Consider the following 26,850-nt stretch of genomic DNA (forward strand, 5'->3'; position numbering starts at 1 on the left):
TGCACCTCCTGTCCATTTCTCACTATGTGTATGCATGCTCTGTGTGTGTGTGTGTGTGTGTGTGTGTGTGTGTGTGTGTGTGTGTGTGTGTGTGTGTGTGTGTGTGTGTGTGTGTGTGTGTGTGTGTGTGTGTGTGTGTGTGTGTGTGTGTGTGTGTTTAATGTATATAAACCTCCATCTTGGCCTGAGAATAACTTGCCCAAATAGGTCACAAGGCAAGCCTTTCATCTGGATAACATTTACATAAATGACCTAATCCTACAAATCTGGATCTCATTTCTGGTAGCTGCAATATTCTTAAATGCTTCAACCCTATCAACAACAAAAATTACATGAAATCATAAAAATGCAACAAAACACAAGAGAAAGAAAATCTGAAAATGTAGCTGTGCAAACCTACGACCAAATGACATATCATCACCATTACAAAAGCAATTAAATTAAATTCAAAAGTCCAGATGCAACACTTTGTGTGTTTACACATGCATTCAAACATCCCCCTCTGACATCTGGGGGTGTGGTGAGCACTGAGTGACAGGTGACGGGAATAAGGTAAGAGTGAAAAAAAACACACAAGGAAAGAAAATACCTATGGTATAGTGTTTCATACACTGATCCAGGTTGATCTACAGTCAAAGGCAAGCAGATTTTACAAAGCCTAAGTTTGCTTTAGTCAGTTTGATAGCCCTGTGTAACCCCGACTGTGTGGATCATCGTTCTGGTAAATCCCTTCCTTAAAGGGGGTTTAGCTGGAAGGAACACCTGTATATACTGTACAGTGGGGGGGGGGGGGGGGGGGGGGGGGGGGGGGGGTTACGTATACATATACATAGGCTCTGGCCTCTGTCATTTAGAAAAAGAAACAACAATACACTAAAATGACATTCACTCAATTGCAAACTGACTCAATGGTTCCAACACTAACTCGCCTGTGTTCGAAAATTGGACTGGATCACCAGCATTAAATCATGTTTCCATTACCCCCCCACCTCCACACAGAACCATTCGTCTGTATACACGACACTTTGGGAAAGAGGGCCAGAATGATTATGTGATGATTACGCAGAGGCAAGACCTGTAACAGTAAGTGTGTTACTTAGTTGATGAATCGTTTTTTTCTTCTTAATTTTCTCATACATTACCTTTGAATTTTTTTACATAAATGAGACTGAATCAAAACTAGTACTGACCCCCCACCCCGCGGATATGGCATTTCGATCCAAAATCCCAGATCCCGCATTTGTTTTCATCTCCCTTAAAGCATGCTGCGGCCAGATTGGACTGCGCTGCCATCTACAAGACCAACTTGCCCACGATGATGCCAACCACAAAGAAGAGTACGATGAGGGCCATGGTGCGAATGCTCAACCCCTCATCTTTCTTCATGCCAATTGAAGAGTGCTGAGATGACATCACATTACTCTTCCTCATTCGCAGACCATCGTCCTCCTGAAATGCGGAGGAAAAAAGAAAGTGTTGTAAAATGAATAATTGAGAAACGATGAAAGAAGGAAAGAGGTGGTGGTGTTGGTGTTGGAGAGTGAAATAAAGAAACGGGATGAAAAAGTGGAGAAGACAAAAAGAAAAGGATGACATGGGGAAGAGATGGTCAGCTTGCCAATCAGTCAATAAGATAAGACCGTATTTATTTACAAGCTCAAAGAAATAGGATCTGCATAAATCTTCATGTGACCCAATCCCCAGAGGATCGTAGAGGGCACCAGGCTTTAAAACACTCCATTTCCCAGCAGCGGGTGGGGGGCGCTCTGTTAGTTTAATCTCTGCCGCAGGAGCAGCCAACAGTCGTTCTGTCTCTGGCAAGAATTTAAAGGGGAGGAGGTGGTGTTTGACTTTCTTTTAGCCGCTGTGGTGTGTGTGTGTGTGTGTGTGTGTGTGTGTGTGTGTGTGTGTGTGTGTGTGTGTGTGTGTGTGTGTGTGTGTGTGTGTGTGTGTGTGTGTGTGTGTGTGTGTGTGTGTGTGTGTGTGTGTGTGTGTGTGTGTGTGTGTGTGTGTGTGTGTGTGTGTGTGTGTGTGTGTGTGTGTGTGTGTGTGTGTGTGTGTGTGTGACTCATTTCCAACCAAACGTAATTTTAAAACCTTACGTCACTGATCGTTGTGATTGATGGCCTCAGGAGCTTCGGAGCTCGAGTTCTGATGCTGATTATGGATCTGAGCAGTTGCACTTAATGCAAACCTCAATCTGGAGTTACTGTCTTCATTCAAAGAAATACAGCAAAGGGTGGAGGGACACCGCAACATCACTTGGAAACCACCACTTTGTGTGAATCAAGTTTCCACTTAATTTGCTTATCTTGATTGTGAACATCAATCAGAACCACAAAATAACCAAATGTGACTCTGGATGTCCAGTGATGTCATCTGAAGGGGACTTTTCTTTCTTCGCCAGTGGAATAACACTTTCTCTCTATCTCTGCTTAAAGCCTGAAGATAGATTCGTTTTCTGAATTACACAATGTGTAACAAGATTCAATGCACAAAAACTATTTCAGGTGAGACAAATAGTCAAATAAAGGATTAGAAGGGAAACAGGAAATTAACCAGCTATATTCTTGATCGTCACTTTTTTAAAGTAAAAATGAAATGATTTTAGCATCTAAAGTATTAATTTTTATGACAGTCTCTGGGACATTAAAATAAGTAGATTTCATTTGTTTTTGTTACTCATTTCAACACACTAACTTTAATGTAAATCTATACAGTAACATCTGAATTCACATCCAGTGTCTCGGCCAAGGTCAGAAGAAATAATTATGATTCACCTCAGCAGGTGACTGATTGGATTAATTACTTCAAAGCAAACCTATGAAGTGATTGATCAAACAGCGAGTTGCAAAGTTGGGAGAAAGAACATTTAGTTTGATAATCACATTTTACAGCTGGACAATAATTTACCTACTCCGCAAACTTCCTCAGAGAAACCCTTTGAGACCAAACTTCACTGATACTTGTGTCTTTACGATCTTGTGGGGGAAAAAATAACTGACTATGGTCCTCAAGTCATCTCACTCACCCTGATCTGTTTGTTTTCTTCCCGTAGCCTCTGAGCCTCCATCTGCAGCCTCTTACACTCCTCCATGATCTTCTTTACCTCCCCGTCATCAAGGGTGGAGCTCATTGACTTCGGAGGCAGCGAGGAGTCTGACTTCAGGAAGCTGGACGACATCATCTTGTTGGACTCCATGTCATGCTGTAAGTGGGTTAACAGGGCGACAAGTCATAACGCAATAAGTTGTTTGTTTGCTGCTACAATGTTTCCATGGCGATTCTGACCGATGACTTGGCTGGCACACAAGTGAAATTTTATGTTTATATTAGGAGATTTGGAGACTTTCATATACAGTACAGGAACACAGAGCCTCCTCTCAAGCTGTGCAATCTCCATGTTTGTGGGAGAGTTCACCCAGGGGTGCCTTTCATAAGTGGATCAAGCCGGTCTCTATCAGCATTATCTCTGTCAAATGGACTGTGTGGTGCACATTGCCAACTGGGAGCCCAGCGTATCACAGAGCTCAAGATGAATTGAAAACAGCCACCACGGGTCCTTAAACTTCCCTCCTCGTGTTCATGAAACCACAATACTCGGCTCATATCATGACCACATAACGTCTCCAAAGCTGTTTGGGGTCTGAGAAAAATCACAATAATAACAAACTGCATGTGAGAATGAACAAATTGGCGAGGGAGGTGGAGGAAAGTGGAACAAAAGGATGAAGATTAATGCTTAAAATTTAGAAACAAAAGTGACAATGAGAAAGAGAGAAGGCAAGAGAAGAGTGCATTGCAAAAAGTAGAAGAGAGATGAAGACTGATGGGACAGGAAAGAGAAAAGTGAAAGAGAAGGCAGATACAGCAGAGCAGTAAAGAGGTGGGCGGCTGGAAAACAACCATAAACATTATTCCATAAATAATGCAGGCCCTCCTTGATACAAATATTAACAAGCAAAGAAATGTTACACTGTACAGGAAGAAGCAATAAAAAGGCATCACTCTGTTGTGTTTGGTAAAACAAACACAACAAACATGATCACTGACATACAATAATTAAAACTACATTGTGGCACTGCTGATGATCACTGACATACCAATAAAAATCTATTTTGAAAATGTGACATCATTCCCTGCAGTGTCTTTGCTATCCAATCTGTAGTGACAACCAAAACTAACAGGGTGAGGAGAAGTGGAGTAACAGGGCGTGCTTACCGTCTTTTCATTCTCCGCTGGCATGTCAAAAACACACCTCAGCTTGGAGTCCATCAGCTCATCAGCCTTAGCCTCCTTCCACTGGGGAGACCACGAACATAAAAGTCTATCAAAATATTATTTCTTTATTATTAAAACAAGGCAAAATGGACCCTTTTAGTTGATAGTTTTAAGAAACAGCTCAACACATATTGTTATAATATAGCTTATCAATTAACAAAAATGATGTTAGAAGAAATAAATTATATCTCTCATACTTGTTTTATGGTTTTTGTATCTTAAAATATTTTTTATTGTTATTAACTTTATTTATATTATCCTATTTTAACTTTTTAAGAGTATTTTTATTGTGTTGTTTTTCACTTTTTGTGTTTTCTGTTTTAATACCTGTGTTATTGATTCCTTTTTGTTTTGTGAAGCACTTTGAGCTGCATTTTATGTCATGAAAGGTGCAATTATTAATATTTTCCAGAGGCTGCTGATAATGACTGTTCAGACGAGGACGCGGGTGAGATAACCTCAACTTTATTCCTTTTTGACATATTTAACATATTTCTGAATAATGTCTTGGTTTAGGAATCATAGTAACAACTTTCTGCACGGTAATACAGTATTGCATTCATTATTTAATGACCACCACATATTTTTCTATTTAAATTGAGGGCATTTCTAACTAAATTCATAATTTTTATGTATTCTGCGACCAATCACCAATTCTTTTCATAATTTAAGAAAAATATTGATTTTAGATCCTGGACTCCAGTACATCATAAATTGAATTTCGATAAACCAGGATTATCACCCACTTCATCCTACTAAAGTGTAACACAGTTTAAGAATATATATATATATTAATATCTATAACACATATCTATATCCTAGGCTTTCTGTGGAATTGAAGATATTCAAAGTTAAATTTTAGATTCTGATTATTTCCAAAATGTATACATACATTCAATACATCATCAAAAGTGGGGAAATCATTTATGATAGTTCGAATCTTTCAGAATACATTAGTGCCTATGAGACTGTTCAAGGCACGTATATAAGGTGTTTCCCATGAGGTGTCAGCAGCCCCTGAACAAATAAACAGACTTGCATTTCCATATTTGGCAGGCATAATAATATAAAATTTTGAGTTTTGAAGCTGCCAGGTATAATGACAACGTACCTGAGTACAATTCTCCCTTTGCTGGGGGTCTGGACAAAAAATGACGACCAGAACTGCAGTTTATCTTCATTTGTGCTCTTCTTTGAAAAATCTGTTTTTTGGTTGATTTTCTTAAAATCTAATGTCTCTTACATTCACATGAACAATATTTTTTTGAAACTTTCCATCAGGTTGATTAAATTTGTCTCTGTGAATTTCTTCATGAGTGTGAGTCACACAGAATCACAACAAATTTCTCACATTCACACACTTTCCGAATAGTCTGTGGTCATCCATGTGGTTTTTATTGCAGTCTGTCAGCACCGAGAAACAGCCTCTCATCCAGGCTGAGACTTGACAATCCATGAGTGACGTGTTACATCAATGTGAAAAGTATTTTTGTTTTAAAAGCATCTGCAAATACTGGAGTAGTTAAAGACAAACTGATGATAGATACACTCACCACTCCCTCCATGTCAGTCATGTCAGGAGGTGCTAGCACAGACTGGACCATGAACTTGTGTTTGCTCTTCTCATTGGGATCGTAGTCAAAAGGCTGCAGCATAACTGAAAGACAAAATGACAGTCGAGGTGGCGTAAGATACTACCACCATGAAGTCGCTAGTGATTTCCCTTAAGTTAACAACTCATAATTAGGATGGGGAGAGAGAAATAGGGCTGTTAAGTGACGAAAGTGTGAACAGGAAGTCCCAAAATGATGATTATTATTATATCATTTGTTACAACTCACTCAGTTTTTTCTCCCTTTTTTAACCACCCTCCTCACTTCCCATCCTTAGGGGACTTAGGACAATGTGTCAAACAAAGTCTTGTTAGTATCACTCAAACTGTGGCAGACAGGCAAGAACATGATGAGTAAAATCTGCCTCCCCGAATGCAAAATTGACTCCAGCGATAAAGCTGATACTTCTCTATGTCAGCAACTTTCCATCTCTCACCCTTTCTCAACTCCTTGAATTAAAGAGGCATTAATCAGTATCAAAAACTCATGAATTTATCAAACAGCAAACTAGGTCCTCCACGTCTTCAAGGCTCTGGGCTGCATGGAAAAAGTGGTGGACATGATTTATTTCTAAGTTCGTGTTACCATGACGGGCAAAACACTGACGGATCGACAAATACCCCTGGGGGTAATCTTTCTAACAGCTTCCAACCCTGTCTTTTTTTTCTCAACAGTACATATCGCTCTAACAAAAAGCAGGTGTTGGGTTGGAATATAAATTTAATCCATCACCACGTCAGACCTCTCAGTCAGTGGCGTTATTTGATGTCATTCCAATGACTGAGAAGGTATTTTAAAGCTGCAACAATGATTTACAATGATCACTTTCTTATGTCAGTATTCAAGCTAAGGGTGGAAGTGCACAGTGGGGAAAATGGCTATTGATTGGTGATCTTTTTATCCTTTGACTTTTCAAATGAGGGTGTAATTTAAAAGCGTATTTTGACATTAGTACCCACTATGTCTACAATTCCTCCTTGATTCTTTGGCTTTCACAAGAAACAAATGACCTCCTAATTTCAAAGCGGGTGTAGCTATCAGGATGGTTTTCATATATGACACATGCCAATTCTCCCTAGAGTAGAAAACCTCAGAGATGTAGTACACCATTACAGCAATCAGGGCAGTTCAATAACGCAAACCAGAAACAGACGGCATGAACAGATTGAGAACGTCCTGTTTCAGTCAGACCCAATTTTCACAGCCATCTACCTCAGGTCCAAGGGGACAATACTAGAGAATGGGGGCAGGAAGGTATGCAAGTTCTTCGAGCAATAGTGAATAACATGAAAAGGTCCTGAGCCGAAGACGGAGATGGAAAAACACTGCCACAGGAGGGGAAAAGTGATTTAAATCATCTTTGATCGACAGCCTTTGAACATACCTTTACATAAAAGCTACTTCTGCAAATGGCATGATTTTAACGTTCTTGCTTCATGGGCAATCATTTATAAAACTCCCAGAGGCTAACTGTTTTCAACACGGTCAAGTAGGATGGTAACCGCCTGCCTGCTTGTTGATGATGAATGAAACCATTAGAGGGGTGAGGGAGGGAGGTAAGAAAACTTTCCTTTCCTGTCACTAATTAATCGTGTCCCATGAGGCAAGATGCTCAGGACAGAATAACGACCTTATAGAGGTCCACCCATGGAATATAATTATTACAGGTTCTGCACACGGTTCTCTATTGTAGGGCTGCAACTAATAATTTTCATTATCAATTAATTAAATAATAATACTCGATGACTTCGTCTATGAAATGTCAATAGTTAAAGAGTCTACAAATGTCTAGTTTTCTCTAGCCAACATCTATCCATTTGCAATGATATAAAAACAGAAAAGCAGCAAATGATCACATTTCAGAAGCTAGAACCACAAGTCTTGGCATTTTTTGTTAATCGACTAACTGGTTAATAGTGTCATGTGATGGATCCTCAATACAAGAAAAATAACATGAGAGTGTCTTACATTTTTATTTTAAAAGTAATATGTCACTCTATCACACTGTTTCAATAAAAGTATAAAAACGTAATTGCATTTCCCTGATCAATTTAATATGAATTCTCAGCATCATGGCAAAAAAACAAAACTGTGTTGAACAATAAAACACAAATAAATAAATGTGCCAAAAACCAAAGGGTAACTGTCTTAGTTTAATGACCAAAACAATGCACAATAGGGCTGCAACTAACGATTATTTTTATTCCTGATTAATTTGTCAATCTTTTTCTTGATTAACCGATTAGTTGTTTGGTCTTTAAAATGACTGAAAATAATGCAAAATGCCAATCAGTGTTTCCAAGGCCCAAGATGACGTCCTCAGAGGTCTTCCTTCTGTCCACAACTCATAAATAATCAGTCTACTGACATAGAGGAGGAAATAAACAAGAAAATTGACTGATTGTTGCAGCTCTACTGCACATATCTACAAATTCCAAATTAGATACAAAGTGAGTTCCCTTTGAATGTTACAACACTCTGTGACGCAGAAACAAGGTTATGACAAATGATACCACGTGGCTCTATTTTACACTGCTATCTAAGACAGTAAGCTTTTCACACGGATTTAAAGAAACCGTACTCGAAAAAAAGAGAGCAACCAGCCTACTTTGCTCAATATTGCGCAACACAAAAACCTGGTCAAAGATCAGCAAATCTACCGAGACAATAGAGCATGGGAATGTGAAATAGAGTTAAACCAACCAGCGATGTTGAGATACAGGGCTCGAGGGAAAACTCACCAGGAAACATATTCATATTCAGTCATCTGAGGGTAGCAGGGTCTTTACACTTCTGATTGTGCTCTCCTGGGTCCATCTAATTCAATTTAATTCAAAAGGGGGAAAAGACTATACAGACTATACACCAACACAACTTTTTCAGGGTGGGAAATAGCCCAGGAGTCAGCAGTTAAGCCAGCGTTTTGCAGGAATCAGATACCACTAAGAGATTAAGTTCTGTTAGAGAAATCTATTTGGTGAGTAAAATAGCAAATGTGGCCTTAGAATATTGGAACAGATCTGGAGTGTAGCATATTAGCAGAAATGTATGAATATGGACGTCAATTAAGACAGGATAATACCTTCTTTGCCCCATCATACCAAAGGGCCCACTAGAAATGATTGCCAGGGAAAGCTAATTAAGCCAATTTAGATAAATGCAACAAAATATATGTTATTTTTCTCTCTGCCTACCTTGAAATGATAACAAGTCCCAAGCATTAATGTCAGACAAACTATACACATATTCCCAGAATAAGCTCAATATTTGTGGACACAAGGATCTTTAAAACATTCACGCCACATATTTTTCCACTGGATGCTGCTACATAACACCAATCAACCTCAGCAACATTCCTGTGGTCATGGCTACATTGAACATATACAGTTACAGCTGAGTTGAGCTTCAAAAGCACTGTGTGTATCCTCAGCTGGACCAGCACTTGACACATCTCAGGGTTTGTAGGTATCCTGTGGCAGTCTATTCCCTTTCGCCCGATGCATGTGGACTGCCATGTAGCTTTTGTTAAAAATGACAGGCCAAAAATATGAGCCAAACTGGACTGCAACAAGTTACAATTCCTACGCAGTCTTCAAACACAAAAACTCAATAGAACAATATTTGCCTTAATACCTCAATAATGGTAGTCATTCCCAAAATAACATTACAATATTTGTGCTTTTAGAATATCTTTGCCCAAGAACATTTTTACTAGCAATGTTGTTATGACAACCAAGCCCCGTTTGTTTCACTCAGCTAGAAAAGTTTGGTGTGCTCAGAGATTTTTATCAATTAGCTGTAATGTAGCTTTTAAGACCAGGGAGAAAGAGCACTTAACGGTGCCCTGTGGAGTTCCCTTGCAAACAAACAAAACTGATGTTAACATCAAAGTGTGATGTAAACATCATCGTCACATCAGTGTATCCTTGAAGTATAACAATCAAGTTGAATGCATTTCGTTCCACATAACAGAGTTGCAAAGCCAAATATGGATGTGCTCCAGTTACATTTAGTGCAGGCAACATATGAGGTGGCAGGTAAGACATCAAATCTCTACCAACTGATTATCAAAAAGAGTTGTGGAGAGAGATAGCCTGGACAAATGTGCCAAACTCAAGTTTCATTTGTTCTGGCAAATAGGTCCGGTCACTCTCTCATACAAACAGATTTCCAGGTGACCTGGCTGTGGGCAGATGACACACAACCATTTATACCATGTGGGGCGTGTTCAAGACGATGACTGACAGCGTCATCTTCCAGTCTGCAGGTCCGTTCAGAAACTAATTTTAGTATACCATTTAGCTGTAATTTGAGAAAGTTTGTGAGGCGGTCACCATTGTTTTTCACGTCGCAAGCACCGCTGAACAGCAGAGTCAGAAGTGCAGTGCCTTTATAAACGTATCTTTTTCATCGCAACCCAATGCAGTTTCAATGTAAAGCACACCATGCCTGCAACATAGGAGTCCACAACCGTTTGTTATCCTGTTAAGTACAAGGTTTTCTTAATTCTCCCTAAAGACACACTGAACAGAAAGAGGTTAAATGCCATGGCTATAATTTTTGCCTATAGTTGGTGACTACATTCTTAGAAAAGCAATCTCCTGTTGGGACTCAAACCTATGACCTTTCTCAGCCTAAGAAGTGTGAAAAATGAAGGCAACTGACAGAGAGGACGGCTCTGATTTGTCGCCCACTGCTGACTGCGGCCCCGGTGACACAGTTTGCAGTTGTTGACACCAGATAGGGGAGGTTGTTAAACAAGTCTATAGCTGTAAATGGCAGATGTGGCACAGTGTGGAAACACTAGCCTGTACCTGTCTCCTTCAGAGTGCATGACTGGGAATGAGGCCTTCCAGGCCAACAGGGCACTTGTTCCGTCACAATACAATAGTTTGACTTCCTTCTTACAGATACTTGGTTTTTAAGTCAAGATACAAATAAAAACAAAGTCTGCAATATTTAGATAGTCTCACAAGTCATGGCTTTAGGGCTACAAAAATTATAATTTTTCAATATTATTCATGCAGTCTAAAAAATCTCCACACATACCACAAATGCTACCTTCGAGGTTGCTTAATTTGTTTGACCAAGACTCAAAAAACAAAGGGGTATACAGAAACGTTGAGAAACTGTTACCAGCAAATATTTAATATTTAACTTGAAGAAGATGAAGTACAAAAACAGTCATATAATTATTCTGGTAATCAACTAATCATTTCTGCCAGAGTAAGAGCTGCATGTTAAAAGAGCCTGTAATAACTTTAATGGATCCTGCAATGCCTCACTTCTTCAGTCATTACCTGAGACGTTGATTGAGGTGCCTGCATCGATGATTCCACTGTTTGGCCGCACACAGTACCGGCGCGGTGCTGTCGTCTTCACCTTGAAACACACATTCCTGTCTGTAGGGTTGGAGAGCTTGAGATTTGTGGTGACCACGTCTGAGAATGGACCTGGGAAGAAGGAAGATAAGGTGGACAAATAAAATTCTGTTTTTTGGTGGTTCAGGAAAATAGCTTTAAGTTCTCTTTATTAACATTATACAACATCCTCCAAAGACTAGAAGTAAAACAAACTTTTAATAAAGGGTCTTCAAAGACTGTTGAGGGGAAGACAAAACTTACAGTCACATTAAATACAGTACAGCAGTGGTAAAATAACAATATTTCAGGATAAATCAAGTATTAATACTTTGTTCTCTGATTTTGATCTCCAGTGTATATACACCACAGACCACGGTAATTTAACCGTTTTCAAAATATATGAGTTGAATACCAGTGGGTAAAGCCTATCAAAAATATAAGACATGTATGTCAACACATGGTCTATCAAAGACTGAATGGATATGACTTTAAATTTTAACAAATTCAATTTACTGACCACAATTTGGACCTTTTGCTGCATATTTTCTTTATTTGACCTGAAATTTTAGATAAACAGGGTTTTTCTGCCAATTCAAATAATGCAGGCTTTGACTGGAGGTTGTCCTCAAGATAAATAATTCAAGTATATTGCTCACATTAAAACCCAAAATATAGCATCTCGGTTAAAAAAAAAAAGCCCTGGTGAGAACTGGATTATTGTACATTTGTCAAGGATGTAAACTAAGCCATCTGTTTTTCTTTCTTTTTCATTAAACATGTCTGTCTAGACTAATGTTGACCACTGATGCTTAGTCTGTCCCCTTGATTAAGAAAAACAATTCTAGTATCAATTTACCAAAACCTCTTAAGAGTAAACTGTGTGTACAAATCTATAAATCACAGGCTTTTACTACTTTACAACCATAGCCAAACTGCATCACCCTTGGCTTCAACTAATTAAAGCTATCATTGTAGATGCAGGTAAAATATCTCTGAGGCTGTCACAAGGCCAGATGTATTAAGTTGCACAGATTTTACAAATAAAGCAGAAAACCCTTACAACAAAAGGTGTGCCAAATCTAAAAGGTGAGCGAAGGTTAAGTGAGGTATCCATCAATGTCAATTTTGCATAATTATTTCCCAAACGCAGTAATGTTTAAATAACGTTTTCATCTGGTCTTAACCTTTTTAAAACGCCTCTGTACTCTCTAGGCCCAGTTTGGTCAGTGTCAATAATTTTTATACTTGTAAGAGTTAAACCCAAAAGGGTCACTCACTACCTGAACAAGGGGAGGCATCAACCTGTGTAAAAACAGAAAACTGTACATTTTCCAAAACAAATTATTTGGTGCATTTTCGAGAATCATGACAAAATAACGGACTCAGGGTGGAAGCAGGGTTGTGTCTAGATGGTAATGGTAATTTAAGAAAACTCGCGAAAAACTCTTTCAAGATTCCCAACGACCTAATCATTCGAGGTCTATGCCTGACCTTAACCATCCATCCCTAATCATTTGAGGTCAAGTCTAACTGTAATCATGTTGCAAGACTTGGGTTATTATGTAGGCACAGCCTGGGAGCAGGACTAATGGGAGGTAATAAAGTATCATGTTAGATTGGCTAGAATTTTTTTTATTAGATTTAAGATAATACGAGAGGCACTATTATTTTTTATCTATCATATTTCTTTGCACATCATATTCTCAATATCACCAGCAAACTTAGGGCGCACTCACACTCCTCCGTCCCGGGCCAAAACCGTTTTTTCAGCTAAAGCCTAGTACGTTTAAGCAGTGTGAGTGCACCCGCTCCGCGCATAACTGCGGCCAGCACGAGCGTGCGCACGTGTACGAGCACGAGCCCTACGGCGGTAGCAGTATGTGCGCCTGTTCAGACATAGAAAAAATAAGGACGGACCATGCGCGGACATTTAACAACAACAACAATGGCGGTGAAAGGTTCACATTGGTGTGATGCGGAGGTGGAGTGTTTACTGCAGAAAAAAACTCTGAGGTCTATGGAAAGATTTGTAAACAAAGCCACACACACGCGATCAATGCGTGTGACGTGTTACGGCGTGATGACATATGGACAGAAAGAAGCATTGGCCGAGGCCCAGGCAGTGTGAGTACAAACAGGGCTGGGGCGCGGGGGGTGAGGGAGGGGGGACAAGTACCCTAAAGCCCGGGTTGCGGTGCGGAAGGACAGTGTGAGTGCGCCCCTAGGGTGCACTCACAGTGTCCATCCGTACCGTGCCCAAGCACGCTTCACAGCTAAAGTCTAGTTCGTTTGACCAGTGTGAGTGCAACTTTGCCTAGGCGCGGCACGCTTGCCGGCTGCGGCCCGGTTGAGAGACGTGGGCTTTAGTAAACCACGGATGCACATGGATGGGCACGAGCGTGCGCACGTGTACGAGTGCGAGCATTGACGGCGGTCCTGATGTCTATTTATATGCATCTGTTTCCCCCAACGGGCATTTAAAAAGAACGGTTCACGGTGGTTTGATGTGCAAGTGGAGTGTTTATTGCAGATTTAGTCAGGTGAAACGTCTCCGAATTTCAAGTAATGGGGGAGGGGGGGGGGGGGGGGGGGGCGGACGACAATTACCCTAAAGCTCTGGGCACGATACAAATGGACAGTGCGAGTGCACCCTAAGGTTAACTTCTGATATACTGTATGGCAGCCTCAGTGTTGTCAGAGCAGATAAATACATTAGCCACTTTTGATCAGCGAAAATTTAATTCTCACCCCACGAAAAACATCTCATGAGAAGGTAATACATTGGCCACTCAGTTTAAACATCAGGATGGCACTTTCCTGATTGAATGAATCAGGCTCGTAATGTTTGTAATTAGTGCCAATTTCAAAACAGGTGGATGCAGATTAGCCTCTTTACTTCTTCATTCAGTCTGATTTTTGTTTGCCATTTTCTGTTCATGAAGAAGTGTATTTTGCTGTACTGCTGAAAAAAGAAGAGATGTGGGAAGTGATTCCAAGTTTCAGAGGCACCAGATAAATTCAGAGGTATATTGCACTCACATTCAATACCACAAGGGCAAGCGATCTCCACTTTGGTTTAAGGTTTTCTTTTCACTTTTGTGGTGATGACATTAACAGAAAAGTAAAATCTCTTGGACATGTGAGCTCTTGCATGAACACTGTAAAAGAAAAAAGTACCAAAACCTAATCTGGCTAATGCATTGACCCTGGAGAAAGCCAAGAGTCTCTAATGAGTCTTCTTTGATATTATCAGCACATTACACGTACTGGAGGGAGGGGGGTGGGGTGGGGGGGCAAATTCCAACAAATGCTCCCTCACAAAACCACAGTGTAACATGTCCTTAATTTATTCCTGTTATTTCTGGAAAATGTTTCTTTATTGACAGGACACTCCATAGCGAAATTTATCTAGATAGCTAACTGGCAACCATTAGCTACGCCTGTGTTTTTCCAGTAACTCAAGTGAGAGCAAAGCTAATTCATAGTCAAATGAGGGGGGGCATGACGAATTAATGTAGGAACTTCCCAAACTTAGTGGATATGGTGCCAATAACACACACTTGACATCAGTCAGTTTTACAGAAACTAGGTTTTCATTTTGAAACTAAAAAAGATATAAAACAAATATTATTAATCAACTATTCTGTCTATGAAAGAGGACAAAATGTATTTACGGCCAATGTTTTTTGTCACTTTGCGCCTGCAAATTAAGATCTGTTCATAATATCGTACACATGATGGCTCTTGACCTGCAAGTTTATTAGTAGACACCACAGTTGGCATGTTAAGGTTGTAAGACATTGTGAATCTGGTGATGTTTGTCTTTGTGAAAATATTCACAGGGAAAGCACAACTCATGTGTCACAGTGAACCCATTTATTTACCAACATCCAGTTATCTAAATAACATTTGAACATGTGATATTATGCTTCTATTATAAACCCCAACTCAACCAGGAAAGGCTTTCTAAACAAGTATTGTTTTCTAACAGAATAACAAATTAGGCCACTATAGTAGATATTGTGGTGAGTAAAACCTTCTGTGGTTGAGAGAAGCACACTCGCTGTGCATGAAAACATGAAGCTATTTCAGAATTAGCACATACACCAGATTAAAGATAAAGTTTCAGCTCAGCAAACATCCAGAGCAACTGACACTTGCCTTCCCTTTTGAGCAAAGACAGAAAGGAAACTCAGACCCTCACAAGCTTGGCTTGACTTCTAAAGGATTTTAATGAAAGGGACTCACGCCACCGACTACTGTACACCTGATCTACTACTTCCTGAAAGTTTCTCGGGATAGAATCCAACTCACAAAAACCACAAAACGGCAGTTAAAAACTATTAACAAGAGCTAATGTTTGAAGCCGTCATACTTTAAGGTTAGCTTTTATAAATAGCAGCTATTAAGTAAGGAGCAGGGAGATTTTTGGAAAGATTTGTTAATAACCCCAGTGTTTCACACAGACCAGGTAGCAATGTGTGGTGCAGGGCCGTCAGAGACCTTTTGAGGGGCAGGGGCTCTGACCTCTCCCCTGTGCAGACTGACGGATATGTGTACTGCTTTTATCTGAATCATAATATGCAAATATACATAACTATATATCTGTGAGTATAGCAAAGATATGTCTTCTTTTAAACTTCAATGTTTCTTGGAACTGAATAATCACGATAAAGTGAAGGTTTATAGCGTGATCGGGCTGACATTAATGTAATTAAGACATTTATTAGGCTTTACTTGTATATATTTATGTGGGACAGATTAGAGTCACCCAGTCGCTTTGGTCTGCAGAAATAACTTTTTATTTGTCTGAAATATCTTTTTGGCACCATGAGAGAAATGACAGACCTTTTCTTTTGCTTTATTATTGTGTTTGTTTGGACAATCTTTCACCAGGCCAGGGGCCTGAAAACAATTACAGTAACAACGATAACAATACTGCAGCTGGACCAGAAGCCTGTTATTAAACACAGTTTAATGAGACTGATCACTAGGAATGTATGGATACACTGACTCAACTCACCATTGGATTCGATTCACTATAGTTGAGATCTCAGCACATTCACAAATGAGTGCGTTTACATGTTCATGAATATCCAGTTTATGGGGTTTTTGATAATATTCAGTACATGGTGTTTACATGAGCACAGCGAACTGAGGTTATTTCTATTCCCTGTACACATGAGGAATATCATTCTGTTAGCAGAGGCGCTGCAGGAAATACGTAACATTTACTAAAACTTTACAACTTAACTGCTAATTTCTTCTCTGCTCCGACCATCAGCAGCTCCAGGTGTCTAAAGCTGTCTGCTGTTTGAGTTCATTCTTCGTCTGTCTTCACCGGCACACACACTGACTAGCCTCTGTAGCGTACTGAGGCATTCCCTAAATTATTTACCTAATAACTTGCTCCGCACTGCTGCCAGCCTGTGTCGATGCCAGCCTGTGTCGCTGCCAGCCTGTGTCGCTGACAGCGCGTGGGACAGGAAATCAGTGGATGAAGATACACAACTTCTTTAATTTACAAAAGACAAAACTGAGTTAGAACCTCCGATAAAACAGGCTGGAGCGACCTTCTGCGGCTGCACCATCTTGACAGACTGACGGAGAACGTCAACAAACAAAGTCAAAAGTAGATAGCGGCACCTGATTGATTTTTCATCTCAACCTATTTGAATCGTCACACATTTTAATCGATTTTAACTGTCTCAAGATGAATCGTTACATCCCTAGCTCAGATTCCAGCATGTGTATGTGTATGTGTGTGTGTGTGTGTGTGTGTGTGTGTGTGTACGAGAATGACAGGGAGAAAGAGTGCTATGTGGAGATGAATTAAGGGAACGATATCTACATTTCAAAATCGCGTTTAAAAAAAAAAAAAAAAAAACCTGGAATCAATTTGTGAAAAACTTCAGTCTGGTGGTCTAAGCCTAGGCCTAACAAGGCAGTACTAACATACCTACTCTATTTCCTGAAGTTTCACAATGCTTGCCGACACATAACTTGGAGCCTGAGTATTGGCATGTGATTTGTGGTATTGTCTACTATACTGATAAGGCACTAGTTCCTTCTGTTTGGTTAACACTTGTGCATCAACACATCATAAATGTGTATGTTGCTCATTTCTGATTGGCTAGAATGTGTCCACATAAATCATATGAAGGAACACCAGTTATTAATCAGTGCACAAGGTATGTTAAACTACAGTTCACCATAGAAACAGTAATTCTGCTTCATGCCAAGTAACAAGTTTAAGGACAAAAAGCGGTTGATATTCTAAATCCCATGAAGGCGTCAATAGACAAAAACCAACAACACATTGATCGTAGTGACAATACAGGCTTGAGGCACAGAGACAGGGCAGTGAAGTTGACAAAGCACATTTGTTTCTTTTCCTGTGGTTTTTGTTGACAATTAGAAAATGTAGAATAACACAAGTGTTGTTCCTACACTAACTGGTGAACAGATCTACCCACAGATGAACTCAGACACTTCATTACTATTAGTTTATAACCTCTTGAATGGGGCTGTAGCAATACACTAATCTCACGATACGATACACGATATTCAGCTCACAATACGATATACATCAGGCATTCAGCCAACAGTACGATTCGATTTGATACGATTCGATACACTTGCATCATTTTCTGGAAGATTTTAAAAGGACAGAGTGATTTTGGTGACATCTTGTGAGTGTTCCATTGACTGGGATTGAATTATGAAAACGGAAAGAATCAATTACACAATATATGGCTCTGACTGGACAGCGGAGAGAGTAACAAGTCACTTTTTGCAAGTCCAAGTCAAGTTTCCTATGGTTTTAATAAATAATAAAATAGAGTTGAAGTCCAACCTTATTGTATAATTACACAAAGTCCCAACTAATGGCAGCTTATAATCTAGTTTAAAGAAAGAAAGTCTGCTGCTCCCTTTACCTGAACTAATTACAGACACACCTGAAACTCCAGGTCCTGCTCTCATTGAATGATTTTTAAAATTTTTATAACTTGGAGGCAGACTCATCTGGCTGTAGATATTCTGCCTTATATAGTCATGATTATGCTCGATTTTGATGTATATTTGTGTTTTTTACTTGTTATTTGATATATTTTATTTTATTATAGTTATGTATTTTGTATTGGCTGCTCATTATGTTTGTCAGAAACGTCATCAGTCGTGCTGCTGTCTGTCTCAGGACACTCTGAAAAAAGAGATGTTTAATGTCAGTGAGCTCTTTCTGTGAAATACATAAAGAATCCTCCAGCCTCTCAAATTCAGTGTAATGTTTAAAGCTAATAACGCAGTTTAATTAACATTACATGGTCAACAGTAAAGCTGTAACCTAAATTTGTCTTTAGCTGACATTAATAATTAACGTGTATTTCTCCCGTTTAACGGCGTTAGCCAGCAGATGGTGGCAGCACCGGCAAGAAAACACTTTTCAAAAGTATGTAATTTAATGAACGCCAATCTAAAAGTTAGCCTCTCACAAAGCTAACATTAGTAACAAGCTAACGTTGATAGTTTATGCAGCTGAGCCTAAAACACAGAAGTTACATTCTGTGATTCTTTGTTTCTGCTGTGCCTGAAGTTATTAAAGCCAAACAATATGACAGACGGTAATGTAACTGCAGCAGCAGATCGGGTGAAGTTAGTTTGAAGTTGGATATTTGGATAGACTGGGACCGGCGTGGGTCTGTTGAATATCCAACTAACTTTGCCCCTGCAGCAGCAGCAGCAGCAGCAGCAGCAGCAGCAGCAGGTGACATGCTCTCCGTGTCATCTGCAGAGTGTGGCCGCTCATGCATCTCTGTGGGAGAGAATAACTTTCTGCTCCTGATGTTAATGCTTCAAGTACATAGATAAAAAGATAGTGCACGAGTCTCAAATCTTGAGTCCCCATCTCTGCTGGACAGACAGCTAGAAATGCTCTACAGCGACACTAGCGGCTGGTGGACCTAAAAGCTCTTCCTGCAAAGCAAACAAGGAGGAAATGGGCATTATTATTATTATTATTATCATTATTATTAGGGACAGAGTGTTGTCCGCATGTAAGGATTATCCTTCCCTATTATTATTATTATTATTTTAACAAATTAATTGCCTTAGAGGGCCTTAACATACCGAAAAAGTCCCCAAAATTTGCAAACTTGGCGGGTCTGGTGAAAATTTCGTTTTTTTTATGGGTCTCATGCATGGCCGTGGCAAAATTGCTCAGTAGCACCCTAGAAAGTTGGTAAAATTGAGCCCCTCGATGCGGTTTCACCTATAGTTATGAAAATCGGTAGGCTCATAGAGAGTGAGGAGACGCACGAAAAAGCCTCAAGAAGACATATCCTAAACCCAACAGGAGGTGTTGTACTTTAACAAACTCGTCCAAGAGATTTAACCCGATCTACATCAAAATTGGCCTGTACCATCACAAGACCCCCGCAGCGGCACCTGTTGGCAACAGGAAGTCAGCCTAATATGACAAACTTAATCTGATTCCCATCAAATTTTGTGTTCTTCATTTGATATACAACAAGGCAAATCATATTGGTAGGTGATCTCTAGTGCCACACAGTGGACACAGGAAGTGGGGCAAAAGTTTCCATAGATTGCCTGAAGACCCAGGGCCTTCGGACAGTGTTCGACGTTAGCGGACACATGCGCCCGCATCGGCCGGAGTCCGGCCAATTTCCCCGACATGCACCGTGTGCAAGGGCATAGTCATCATTGCTTTCGGCTTAAATTATTATTATTATTAATATTATCATTATCATCATTATTATAACAGCTGATCTCACAACTAATTAGAAAAAAAGTAAACTTATATTTTACTATAACTGTCCTGTGAACATTTAAACAAATGTAATGTAAGCTATGAAGCTTCTTACTCCAGGTGCAATAATTTAAATAGTGTGAGAGGATCTCTGTAAATTATTTCAAAACAAAAACAGTTAAAGCAACGTGACATATTGCAGCCAAATGAGCTTCACTAAAATGTTAATTAGTATTGTAAAGCCCTAACGATAAGGATTGCAGGCATGTTAATGATCCGTAGTTGACATATTCTGCCATACAAAGCCTACGAAATACTTTAAAGCTAAAAAACAAACAAGCATGTCTTTAAAGTTTGTTTACTGTCCAAACAAATGAATAGTTGGCACATTGATGATGGATTATGGTTTACTAGTTTGCAATTGAATACGTTTCTATACAAATCAAGCCTAACCTCTATACTTTCAGGCCCAAAGTCGTGCACAGCGCCCATGTTAGTAGTGATTTCGTATTTAGTACACTTAGGTTTTGTAGGGCAGTATTAAGTAGCACAGGTTGGGAGGTCATTTCGTCCTGTATGGGCTGTCAGGTTATTAAATGACAGTTGTCTGGCCAACAGAGCGAGACAGTTATTCAGAGAGCGAGCTCATGTTAGCAAGCTACTGCCTGCTTAGGATGTTGTAGCTTATATGTGCAATGAAAAGGTTAAGAAGTTAGCAGGGAAATAACGTTGTTACACATTGTATTGTGAGTGCTATTTCCAAGTGGACATATGTTTGGTGTTACTGCACTTGTAGCCCACTTTTAAAATAGAGTTGCTGCAGTAGAAATGTGTAAGAACAGGGCCTGGGCTAGCCGGGTTAGCCGTTGGAAGCTAATCGAGTGAGCTAACCTAGCTGTCAGTTGACCTGTCGTCCTTTCAGACCTTTTCTTTCCATACAATATTGTCAAATTCTGTAGTGCCCCTTCTCCCCAGGGTTGGTTACCGCAGCACTGGCCTGCCCACCACCCCCTCCTCGTGTAACCCCGCTGGCAGCGGCAGTTCCAGCCGGGCCCTCCTCCCTTCTTACCTCTGAATTTCAGTTCGTGCTGAGGCTCCAAGAGCAGAACCTGTTCCGGCCTGGCCATGTCCCAACAGCTGGAGCGGGGTTATATCGCACTGCAAACCAGTCCCTGTCCGTTGAGGTACCCCCGTGTTAAGGATATTGTTGAGTACCTGCAGCGTCGACAGAGTTGTGTTATCAATGAATTGTGCTGTGGATGTATTCTGTCCCCCCGGTCACTGAGTGATATACTCGAGGTACTAACGGCTGTTGTGATGCAACAGGAAGCGAAGCGCGAGACGGACCGGTGACGTCACTGCCTCTGCATCGCCACTCAGAATGGGGAGAGGGTGACAGGTCACACTTTGGTAAAAACAAAATTATGTTTTATTGGAATTCACAATTGGAAGATAATAATTGGAAAAAAACGTGGCTGTCAATTTGGCTTCTACCTCATACATTTTGTATTTCTAACCAGGTAAATAAATGAATTTGTTTTGTTTTCCCCCTTCACTGTGTGAAGGCTATTCAGGTGATTGAATGAGTCGAGTCAGGTGTGTTACAGCTTGATTGGAATAAAACCTGCAGCAAACACTCCGCAGATGACACGGAGAGCATGTTACCTGCTGCTACAGGGGTGAAGTGAGTTTTAATTTGGATATTCAACAGACCCACTCCTGTCCCAGTCTATCCAAATATCCAACTTCAAACTAACTTCACCCGATCTCCTGCTGCAGTTACATTACCGTCTGTCATATTGTTTGGCTTTAATAACTTCAGGCACAGCAGAAACAAAGAATCACAGAATGTAACTTCTGTGTTTTAGGCTCAGCTGCATAAACTATCAACGTTAGCTTGTTAATAATGTTAGCTTTGTGAGAGGCTAACTTTTAGATTGGCGTTCATTAAATTACATACTTTTGAAAAGTGTTTTCTTGCCGGTGTTGCCACCATCTGCTGGCTAACGCCGTTAAACGGGAGAAATACACGTTAATTATTAATGTCAGCTAAAAAAACATTTATACCCCCCATGGTCGCTAAAGGATGTAGTATGTTACTATGACACTACTAAGAGTAAGTCAGTAATTCATGTGGTTGACTTGTTTATTTTAATGGGGTCACTTCTCAAATATCTTTCCAAGATAAATAATTTTAAAAAGCAACAGATTATTATAGACTGTTAACAAGAATCTATTTGATGAACGTCCTTGAGGTCTGTTTATTCTTATTGTATAATGAATGTACCCCTTTTGTGGTGTGATTTACTGTGTATCTTGTTACAATTTGTAAATTTCTGATGTATGTATGTCTTGTGTATATATACTTTGTGATTAATTCAGCTCTATGAAACTGTATTGTATGTCTGACTGATTGTAATTTTTTATAAATGAAAAACTTAAAAAGGGAAGTGTGACAGGACGATGATGAGTGAAACCAGGGTACACCTATAGAGATGATGGGGCCACCAAAACAAAAACAAAACAGTACATTGTATTGTCAACCTTTTAATTCTATGAGGGTCTGTGAATGTTCTCATTTGTCCAGGTCATCGTTATCCCCAAAGCAATTTCAGTCAAAAGCAACTGGACTTGGTTATTTGTCTGGGAAGACGTTTCACCTCTCATCCAAGAGGCTTCATCAGTTCATGTACGCATCTGACCAGGCTGGGACTGGTCCAACTAACTGGTGTGGAGATCCAGGTATTTAACCTCTCACAAGGCCGATGATGTCACTGGAACCCTTTGTGCTCCAAGTGCCAACGCCCGTCGTTAGAGTGACAGTCTTTGGTGGGAAGTAGGTTTTGACGTCGTTAGTGCTCTATTGAGTCTTAACGACAGTCGTTGGAGTCACAGGAGGCAATTTGTGAACAGTTGTTCTTTGAGGTTAGATTGTTGAATCTCCTAGGAAGGGATTAAAGGGCAGCATTATACATTGGAGATAAGTGGTGTCTCAGACCTCCTCCTCTGTTCAGCAAAGGTTTCTCTACTTTTGCATAGATGGCTTCTTTTACTCCTCTTTCAAACCATCTGTCCTCTCTGTCCAGGATGTGGACATGTTGTCTTCAAAGGAGTGGGCTTTCTCCTTGAGATGTAAGTGGACAGCAGAGTCCAGGCCTGAGGAGTTAGCTCTCCTGTGTAGGGCCATGCGTTTATGCAGTGGTTGTTTTGTTTCTCCAATGTAGAGATCTTTGCATTCCTTGTTGCATTGGACAGCATAAATCAGATGCTTTTGTGAGTGTGTGGGTTTCTGTCCTTGGGATGTACTAATCCCAGTGTGTTACTGGGTTTGAAATACACAGGGAGGCAGTGTTTGTTGAAGATCCTCCTGAGTTTCTCTGATACCCCAGCCACATACGGGATGACTATGTTGTTTCTCTTGTTTTGTTTTTCTTTCTCAACCACTTTGGTTTTCTTTCTGGAAGCAGCTGCTGTTTTCACAAAGGTCCAGCTGGGGTAACCACAAGTTGTGAGGGCGCCTCTCAGGTGCTTCCGTTCTTCCCCTTGGGCCTGTGAGCTGGTGGGTACGTTATCAGCTCTGTGTTGAAGTGTTCTGATAACTCCAAGCTTGTGTGCCAGGGGGTGGTGGGAGTCAAACAGTAGATATTGATCTGTGTGAGTGGGTTTTCTGTATACCCCAATGTGGAGGCTCCTGTCATTCTCCATATGGACGTCACAGTCTAAGAAAGACAAACTGTTGTCCTTGACATCTTCTCTGGTGAACTTGATGTTTCTGTCCACTAAGTTTATATTTTCAGTAAAGGTTTGCACCTCTTTGGATTGAATGTGAAATAATCATAAAGGGTGCAAACAGGCATACTGGCCACTTTATAGGACTCTAGTACACCACTGCGTACCTCAATCTATTGTAAAAGGTTAGTTGATTTATATTTTATATATAAAAATAAAACATATTTTTAATATACAAAGTCACTAGTAACTAAAGCTTTAAAATGAATGTAGTGCATTCACCTCTAAAATGCAGTGGAGTAGAAGTATAAAGGTACAAAATTGTGTAGTTACAATACATGACTGGCTCTTGTATCTTAAGGAGTTTCTAAAACAACACCACAGAAGTTTTTTGTGCAATCCCTTTTCTAGACGATTTAGGCAAAACATCTAAAGCGTACTCATCAGTTGTTAACCATTCATACGGTTATGGCAACATTTCAAGTAATCACATCATGGAATCACTTTGTGTATAAGTTTGCATGGAGAAAGACTTGGCTCTATTTTTTGAAAAATAACTTTTTGGCAGTCTAGAAGATAACTTACATTTTTAATTCTGAACATTGAAAAAAAAAATTTTTATGTTATTAAATTTCACATTCACAAATGCATGTTTATAGGTAAAATACACCACTTTTTGGTCTTAGATTAGAAAAATAAAAAAAGATAGTTTGTCTTCTATTCATCTAAAGGCCACCATGTGATATGTGCTGTTTTTATGTTTATTGTATGGTACAAAGATTGTGCACTTGTGTGTGTATCTCAGTAAAGAAAAAAAACCCAGATGATGTGAATATGGGCCATATGAATCCTCACCATTAAAATGTTGTATTATTACAGTAGAACAAACATTGAGTTTAAGTAATAACATTAATGATGGCTCCATTCCAATGAAGTGGGTCAACGAACCAGTAAGCACAATGTGAGGGCCCCAGCACACCAGGGCCTCAGACTGCTTATGCAGCCATTATTAATATTATTAGTTACACCTGTGTTTAACATGTTTAAATGGTGGCAACAGCATAAAGTAATACACTGTGAAACACTCCACTGTTTTCCTGGATATAAAGCAGCTCATTGGCAAAATCATTTAATTGGAACTACACCAGTGTGTCGGTGTACCTTTAATTAATTTCATAAATCAATTTCTTTTTCTCCTTGTTTACACAAGCTCCCATGCTATTCTCACAATGCAATGGAATGATTAATTATATTGATTATGAGCCTTTAATTATTGCAGGTGAAGTTGTGGGTTTACAGCCATATTTTTCACAATTCCCATTAGTTTCCAAACATGCTTTATGAAGAAAGTTTAATGGGGGATTGGGAGGTTGTCCAATAAGTGTTCCGCTCTCTCAGCACTATTCAAAGTGCAGTGAAAAGTCCTCTGCCAGTCAAACACGCATCTCAAGTGTCATATTTATATATATATAGCCAGGCGGCTGTCTGCCAACTGAACAACACATCCAATCACTAACAACATTGTCATCTTATCCCCAAGGAACAAGTTAATGCTGACATCTCTCTTGGGCCTCACACAAGGAAGTGAGAAACTTGTAAGACCTAAACACTCTTTCTCTCTCACACACGACAGTAGGGGAAAACGTATTTTTGTCAATCTTTTATTAGGAAACAAATTGACAATTCCCTTTTTTATGCATTTGTAAATACACTGCAAACACGTGTTTTCAGGCATTTTGTTACAATCAATATGAAACGTAGTAAAAAGCTAAATATGGTAACTACAATGCTGATGGAATTACTGCAAACCATGTACACGTGTATTGTGGTCACACAACTGGTTGAGAATAGAATATGGTCATTGTTTTATGTGCAATTTGATGGTATATATCTACACTGAAAAATATACATAATATAGATTAATCACATTCCCAGGGCCAGCCTGTATATATAAGACTATTCATATTTTTCAATGCAAACCAGACAGGATTTCTATTCATGCCTCCTGTTTCCAAATAAGGGGGAAAACATGTATCATTATCAAATTTCAAATATTTTTTAAGCATAACTGTGATAAACACTTTAAAATCATTATATTACATTGACAATAAAAAAGGTTAATTATGCGTGGTGTAGTAAAATGGCATTGACATTATTTGGCACCATGTCCTTCGCAATAACAACTGAGCAAACAATCAAAACCTAAAATAACATTGAGTGACTTTACGTTAAAAAGTTGGACACCGTTACAAGAATGTTTCATCACGTGATTTCACACAGGTATTACCAGAAGACAGATTGACAGTTAGTAATTTGAGGGCCAATTATTGTAAATAGTCAAAGTGCAGCTTTCAAAGTGCCAGAGTGATTCCCTTTAAGTTTTGACCTAGAATGCGACTCTGGTTGTCAAATGATTTAGTCAGCCCCATCACACTGCTCAATTTAAAAACTGTCATCAAATCAGCATAAAATTAGGTCAACATAAACCTGTCATCATCATCTGTTTGAGACCGCTGAGAGATGAGACCCCTAACTTCCTAGGATTACGTCACATTTTAATCCTTAGTCATAATAACTATGGCACTCCAGAGGAAAATCCTGAAGAAAAAGGCAGCACTACTCCACACATAACTCATCAATAACAGCTACATTAAACATCCTTAAAGGCAAATAAAGTGGCTTGAGAGGAAAGCACACAATCCAAATTCAATAATGTGGGAATGCAGTCTAATTAAGCCCACTTTGTACTTTTTTGGCAACTTTGAAAAGAGGTTTTGGGGCTAAAAGGGCTCAAGAGATACAGGATTAAATTATACAGATTTAATAAGTCTGTGGGGGCTCAACCGAAGCTCAATTAGGCCAATATAAGGGGTAAATGAAACTACTGCAACATTGCTTTAAGGATCATGGAGTATGTATGTAAAGGGGATGATAGAGCTCTTTGAAAGCTGTACCATATTAGTTTGAAACAAAATTAAAGCTGGACCAATAAGGGCCTGGAATTTAAAGGAAAGAGGCAAAATAAGTTGGGAGAAAGGAAAATCAGAAGGCAGAACTTGGAACAAAACACATACAGTAATTCAGAGCAGAATGGAGA

General features: G+C 39.6%; 1 protein-coding gene across 1 annotated transcript; it reads right to left on the minus strand.

Moving 5' to 3' along the window:
• Nucleotides 1–837: 837 nt before the first annotated feature.
• On the minus strand, nucleotides 838–21,324 carry vapb (VAMP (vesicle-associated membrane protein)-associated protein B and C). Its single transcript, XM_083939208.1, has 6 exons — nucleotides 21,094–21,324; nucleotides 11,195–11,347; nucleotides 5,835–5,938; nucleotides 4,222–4,302; nucleotides 3,032–3,208; nucleotides 838–1,449 (listed from the first exon to the last, which is right to left on the minus strand). Exons 1-6 carry the CDS (start codon nucleotides 21,149–21,151, stop codon nucleotides 1,294–1,296), a joined length of 729 nt encoding a protein of 242 aa, XP_083795334.1. The 5' UTR covers nucleotides 21,152–21,324; the 3' UTR covers nucleotides 838–1,293.
• Nucleotides 21,325–26,850: the final 5,526 nt, after the last annotated feature.

Source organism: Echiichthys vipera (genome assembly GCF_963691815.1).
Source record: "Echiichthys vipera genome assembly, chromosome: X".
Taxonomy (NCBI): domain Eukaryota; kingdom Metazoa; phylum Chordata; class Actinopteri; order Perciformes; family Trachinidae; genus Echiichthys; species Echiichthys vipera.